The sequence below is a fragment of the Argentina silus genome (genome assembly GCF_951799395.1).
Source record: "Argentina silus genome assembly, chromosome: Y".
NCBI classification, from domain to species: domain Eukaryota; kingdom Metazoa; phylum Chordata; class Actinopteri; order Argentiniformes; family Argentinidae; genus Argentina; species Argentina silus.
In genome coordinates, this window is record NC_139654.1 from 33576078 (window position 1) to 33582471 (window position 6394).

At 41.4% G+C, this 6394-nt stretch overlaps 1 protein-coding gene across 1 annotated transcript; it reads right to left on the bottom strand.

Moving 5' to 3' along the window:
- Positions 1 to 2010: 2010 nt before the first annotated feature.
- On the bottom strand, positions 2011 to 6147 carry LOC310823787 (uncharacterized protein). The gene is made up of 2 exons (XM_083696640.1): positions 6010 to 6147; positions 2011 to 4720 (listed from the first exon to the last, which is right to left on the bottom strand). The coding sequence occupies exon 2, from the start codon at positions 4611 to 4613 to the stop codon at positions 3303 to 3305; it is 1311 nt and encodes a 436-aa protein (XP_083552766.1). The 5' UTR covers positions 4614 to 4720; positions 6010 to 6147; the 3' UTR covers positions 2011 to 3302.
- Positions 6148 to 6394: the final 247 nt, after the last annotated feature.

Consider the following 6394-nt stretch of genomic DNA (forward strand, 5'->3'; position numbering starts at 1 on the left):
TTCTATGAAGTATTTGCCTTGTAATAATTGTATTTTTAAGTTTACAGTATTATCAAAGCCTCATTTGATTAATCCTATTTGACCATTCTTGCACTAATCAGCACAAACTCAACAATTATTTGCGCATAGTGTTAATTAAATTATTTTGAGATTAATAGTATTAAGTTATGCTTTGCTATTAACAATTTCTTGCCAAGCTTCCGTATTGTAAGTGTCATTATATTTGGCCCCACATTGGTGGTCTGTTTCTACATGACTATTCCCACTGGTTAGACACACAGGATGGGGACACAACTGGATGTTTGTAACTAAGGCCAACTTTGAGTGGTTGATATTCCAGGCTTATCTGCGCTGTGTGCAATAGCCTGGGGACGAGGTTAGAATGGGTATAACAGTTTGTTTGTTTTCACTTCCTGTTCGTAAGGGTATATGGGGGTAGGTAATCAACCAGGTTTATGGGAAAATAAGTATTTGCCTTGTCAGTCTGCAGTTACACCATGCAAGCCTGATGCAAACTTGACACTATACTGTATACTTGGTATGGCATGGGAGAATAAGGGATGTCCGAAGATACAGATAATCAATACAAATGAATGGTGATTGGTCAGGTTCTCAGCTTTGCTCGCATTGAATGATGAAAACAACTGTCATTTTCAGTCTTTTTAAATTTGGTAACAAGTAGCATTCTGTATTCAATGAACGAAGTGCAAGTGAATAGGTCTTGAGGAGGACTCTTCACACCAAGTCATCAGGCTGAATCAGACTAAAACTCCTTTGTTTAAGGAAATGTCGATAAATGAGGGCTTACAAATTTGTTTTCAAGGTGTCCAAATTCCTGCTGATCCACCCCCTCCCTCCCTCCCTCTCTCATCTCCTCCACTGATTTCGAATAGGAGCTGATGCCCCACAGCACTGTTTTCACGTTTCCATGGAGACCTTGCCTTACTGGGGTCCTGGGTTGAAACTTTTGTTTTGTTGCATTGATAGGCTCCCAATAATGGAGCCCAAACAAAACAGGAAGGGAACAGTGTAGGGGGCTTCAAGACAGGACAGAAAGAAGCAACAAAAACATTCAGAAATGCATCCATAATGACATCACTACCATTTCCCACAGCCACTCTCATAGAGGGAGCCCTCTGCACTTACTCATTGGCTGAGAGTTGGCTTTTCAGGAGCCCAGCGAGGCTATCGCTCCCCTCATCTCAATGGCCTTTTTGTTGCAGAACACAGAGCTCGTTTCTAGGCCCACAGAAAAGTCTGGGTAATTTAGTTTGGAGTTGCTAGGAAGTCTGAGCTCTCAAGCCTGGTAACAATGGCAAATGTTTCCCTCCGTCTCAAGTGATCTCAGAGCCTGATTGTGACAGAAAGAGGAGCACTTTTGTTACTGGTTGTTACTGCATAAGCTGTCCTCACCAGTTTTCAAGCTATTTTACTTGCAGTTGATTTGTATTTTTATACAATTATTCTGGCCAATGTCAGATTCAGATTTGCAAAAATAAAAATCTAATTTCTTCAAACATTTTAAAGCAAGCAGCAAAAAAATAAACTTCTCCTCAATTCACTGTGTAATGTACTAGTCATTATACTGTAAATTGAATCAAATATTGTTTGATTCAAGGAGGAAAAACTGTGCTGGGTTTCATTAGGCAATATTGTAGAACACATGTAGAGGAATCAGCTCTTCATCGCATTTCTATCGCACCCTCCTAAATGACCCTGTTCTGTTGAGCTGGTCTCCAGTTTTCCTTTCCTTTTGGAGTGTTATGCTGTCATCTAGTGGAGGGATTTAATTAATGAATGTAAAAGCATCATTGGTGACTGCAAATCACAAATGAATAGGCATACCACATGTTAACTGTCATTACAGATCACAGGTGAATAGTCAAACAGTAACTTAGCTGATTTAACCGTTTATAAGTGTGAAATCAACCATAGTCTCTTTCAAAAACATGCAGAACACTGGAACATTTCTTTCATGAAAGGTTTATTACAAAAATGCAAGACGAAACATGTCAACTGCTTTCTAATGGCAAACACATCACAAAAAACATACACCTCTATACGATGTAGGTCCACTGCATCAAAAAAGGAAACCATGACAGCTAAAAAAAAGAAACTGATGAGTTTCATAATTCTGAAAAACAAAGAGAAGACAGCCGTTTGCCACTTCAGAAGGGCCAGAACCACAACAGCAGACCAAAACCAAATCAAGTGAACTCGATTGCAGTCAAGTTTGAGGAGAGCCAGTGATCTAGCCCTTCAAACAAACAAGAACTAACATAAATAAAGGGAAAGTACCAAGCTTTTTTTTTTTCTCAAATATTGTGGGTGTAATACACAGGGGCTGTGTTCCAAAATGTGTTCTTGCACTCTATCTGGAGCGTATACCATAGTGCAAGAACGCATTTTGGAACACAGCCTGGGTCTGTGCTTGATACGTGCATCTACACAAACTTCCCCTAGGTGTCATTTTTATACATCTAGGAGGTATACATAGGTTTGAAGTCACAATTCAATTTCAATTCAAACAGTATATGAAATGATTGCAGTCTTTAGAGGAAAAAAATGCAACAAATCAATGGTTCAAAACATGTAGAAAAACATCTGTGTTCTTTTTAATTACACAACTGCTTGTCACGATTGAAACCATCAAACTAGAAATGTTGAGGAAATGTAGAAATTTGTCAGTTTTCTGGTTGAAAAATCTTAGCACATTGAATGATGAGGTTTGCATTCAAGGTTTACATTTTAACTCTGTCACATCACAAAGATTTAAAAAATTATCCTTCTGAAAGATTATATACAGAAAAAGGAAATGGGTATACTCTGTAAGAGATGCACTATATAGGCCAAGCAGTTCTGTTTTCTGATGATTTAAGGTAGTGACACAGTTGCTCAACTACACGGATGGTGCTGTATACTTCACATCTGGCGCAACTGAACACATTTACCCTAACATTAAATTAACCCTGTAGCTAGCCATGAACAAAAAGGGAATGTCAACAAAAACACATCAAAATATATAAAATAGTATAGGGGGACACATAAGGGGCATCTTGCACTCAATATTAATCCTATACCCTAGATACAATTTGCTAATAGCATACAATCATAGGATATCACACACTTTATATAATCAGAGTAATGCCAATTCCAGTCCCAAATTTAGAAGGAACAAAAATCCCACCCCCACGACCCAGAGTTCCGTCAGCTGTGTTCGGGCAATCAAGAGCTGACCACGACGGCCCTCACTCAGAGTCTGATTCAAGTGGCGCGCTCTCATTAATAGTGCCATGTTTTCGCTACCGCTGTTTGGCTGCCTGCTCCTCCTCTGTGTGTGACCGCTTGTGCCTTGAATAGCTTGATGAGTGCACAAATGTCTTGCTGCAGATGGTACATTCGTAGATCTTCCCTGTGGTGTGTGAATTCTCATGGTGGTGAAGGTTGGATAACCGGGTGAAGGTCTTTTTACAGTAGGCGCAGTTGAACTTGTTCTCTCCCTTGTGCATTTGCTGGTGCCTGGCGAGGCTTGACGTGTGGCTGAAGTGCTTGTTGCACTGCTGACAGACGTAGTTTCCCTCCTCTTCTTCCGAGGTAGACGCGGCACGCTTGACAGCTTTGGACCTCTTGTTCTTCTTACAGAGTGTGTAGAAGTTTGGTTTGTCCCTCGAGCACAACTTCAGACGTATTTTCAAGTCGGAGGACTTGCTGAGACTGTCCTCCCCCTGGGTGTAAGTGGTTAGGAGCTCCTTCACATGAGAAACCTGATGTCTGGAGAGACTCGCAGAGTTCTTGAAGGTCTTCTCACATTGTGTACATGCGTAGAACTTCTGTCCACCAGGACCCTTTTTGACCTTCCTGGATGCAGATTTTGACAGGCGTGAGCGGCAGGCATGACTCATCACCAGCTCAGGGGGAACACCTGGGGGAATACCTTTTCCTTTTTTGTGGATAAGCCTATGTCGGGACAAACTAGAGCTGTGGTTAAAATCCTTCCCACATATGTTGCATGGATACAGTCTCCTGCCTCCATGCACTTTCTTATGAGTTCCAAGAGTTCTGCTGCCTTTAAATCTCAACCCACACTGATTGCACTGATATTTTTTCCCCTCACCTGATGTGTTGTCTGTTTGCTTCGATGAGGATGGAGGGACTGGTGGCTTTCCTGTGTGCAATTGCTGGTGTCTTGAGAGGCTGGAGGAATGACTATAGCACTTCCCACAGTAGTTACAGTGGTAGTTTTCCCCTTTCAAGTGATATTCCCCTCTCTCTGAGCCTGAATCAGAACCATCCTCTTCAACGCCCAGCTGGCTACTCCCCGGCTCAGTGTGGTCGTCCTCATCCGAGTCTGTCCTAACTACGACACTCTGCTCTGCCACCTCACAGTCCGGGTACAACTCCTCATATTGGGCATAAAAGGTCTCACCTGGCTCCGCCTTGCACGGCTCGGAAATTAAGCCAGACCCCTCGTCTGCCTCTTTTTTCACACAGGATATTGTAAACTTGGACCCTACCTCAGCCCACTTAACAACATATTCTATGGGCTGTGTGTCCAGTTCCACAGTGATGAAATCAGCTCCAAATGTGTCCGGTTCTGTCTCCGAGTCCTCCATTTGAACAGAACCTTATGGAAGGTTAGTGAGTATCAAAACCTTGTGTCTATATAACTTGGGGTCCTCTTAAGAGTACAGGTTCAGTTCTGTAATAGATTCCACCCCTTCTGAATGAGAGAAGAAAAAAAAAAAGGCAAATAATTTCAGCATCTCAGAATTGTCACTAGACTCTACACAGATCCTACCATTAAAAAAAAATAGTCTATAACAAATTGGCTGTTTAACGAAGTTTAAAATATGTCTGATGTAAAAACATCAACATACTCTGTGCTTCCACTGTAACATGGCCATTAATGTGTAGCTACCGAAGCATGGATGGAATCTTAATGTGAGATGGAGGAAATGAAACAAAACGACATCGTCTCAGTAAATTAAAGCTACAGTAGTAGGTGTGGTGATGTTACTACGTGTGCAAAGTTTGTATTCGCTTAAATGAAATGACAAATTATTCATAACTACACAATTGCAATATGTGAAAAAAACGCTAACATCAGAATCTAAATGTTAGAAAATTACCAGAGAAAGCGGCAACAATAAACAGGAAATACAGTAAGGACTGGAATGATCACAATGCATTCTGGGAACGGATTAAATGGTACGTGAAACGGCCACCCCATCATGACTACAGATGCCCGAAATTATGATTGCTTTCTTGTCTCCAAAACACACTGAAATTCAATCTCTATTGACATGCACATAATTAGTTAGCTAGCTGTTTGGTCAACAATACACCTTCACATTAACGTCGCAGGACGGAAGATGATGGTTCGGTCAATAATTACGATTTTAGATCATTTCTGAATACACTCACTCAGACAACAAGCGGACACTAACGTCAACGGTATGAATTAATGCCGCCCTCCATAAAATAGCACCGACCATTAATATACTTTTTGTTCATTACATTTCTCACATAGATCCATCTGCCTCTAGGCAAGAACAGTCCGAGCTAGTGGCCAGAGAAGCTGGCGCAGTTTTGTATAGATAATCTAACGACAGCTACATAAAACAATGAACATGTCTACAGTTATGTCTGATACTGTGGGCCATAGTATAGGGGGTTTATCTTTGCGAGTTGACGACAGGGTCAAATATAGCATCTATTGACACAAGCGTGCAGCTTGAGGAGAGGTATTAAACACATGAGCAAGGCAAGCTCTAAATTCCCTGACCAGAAGATAATGCGCCAAGGCGGGGTGGTAAATAATGTGACAGGAATTATTACCACCAAGCCCAATACCAACCGGCATATGGCAGAATATTCGACAGACATGGCAAGCTGGCTATATTTGGCATACACCGGGCAACAAGACGTTAGCTATTCTATTGTAGTCTTCGATTTCCATCTACGTGGGCTGTATACCCACATTTGACCTGTGAGTAACGTTAGTTTTACCGAACTAAGCGGTGGTGCAAGGTTCTTGGTCCAAGAGCGGTTAATACCGGGTTTTTATCTGTAGATTCGATGTCTTGACCCTCGACGACTTCTGAGTCGACTCTGCCGCACCTCTCTTGTCAGATCATAATCAGCAGCAGTGTCCTCACGAACATATCAGTGTTTGGCAATAGCTGCGCATGATCAATTATCTTCAGCTGTGTTCTCTGAGCGCCAATAGTGGAACTCCGCCCACCTACTTCCGGTCAACGTAAATGTATGTAAAGTACGATTTCTTCAAAATAAAAGCACTTGTTACACTTGTTTAAGCATTTAGAAATACTAAATATGGATGAAGGAACCACAAATTATATGTAACTATATCTGGGAATGACCATTTAATCCT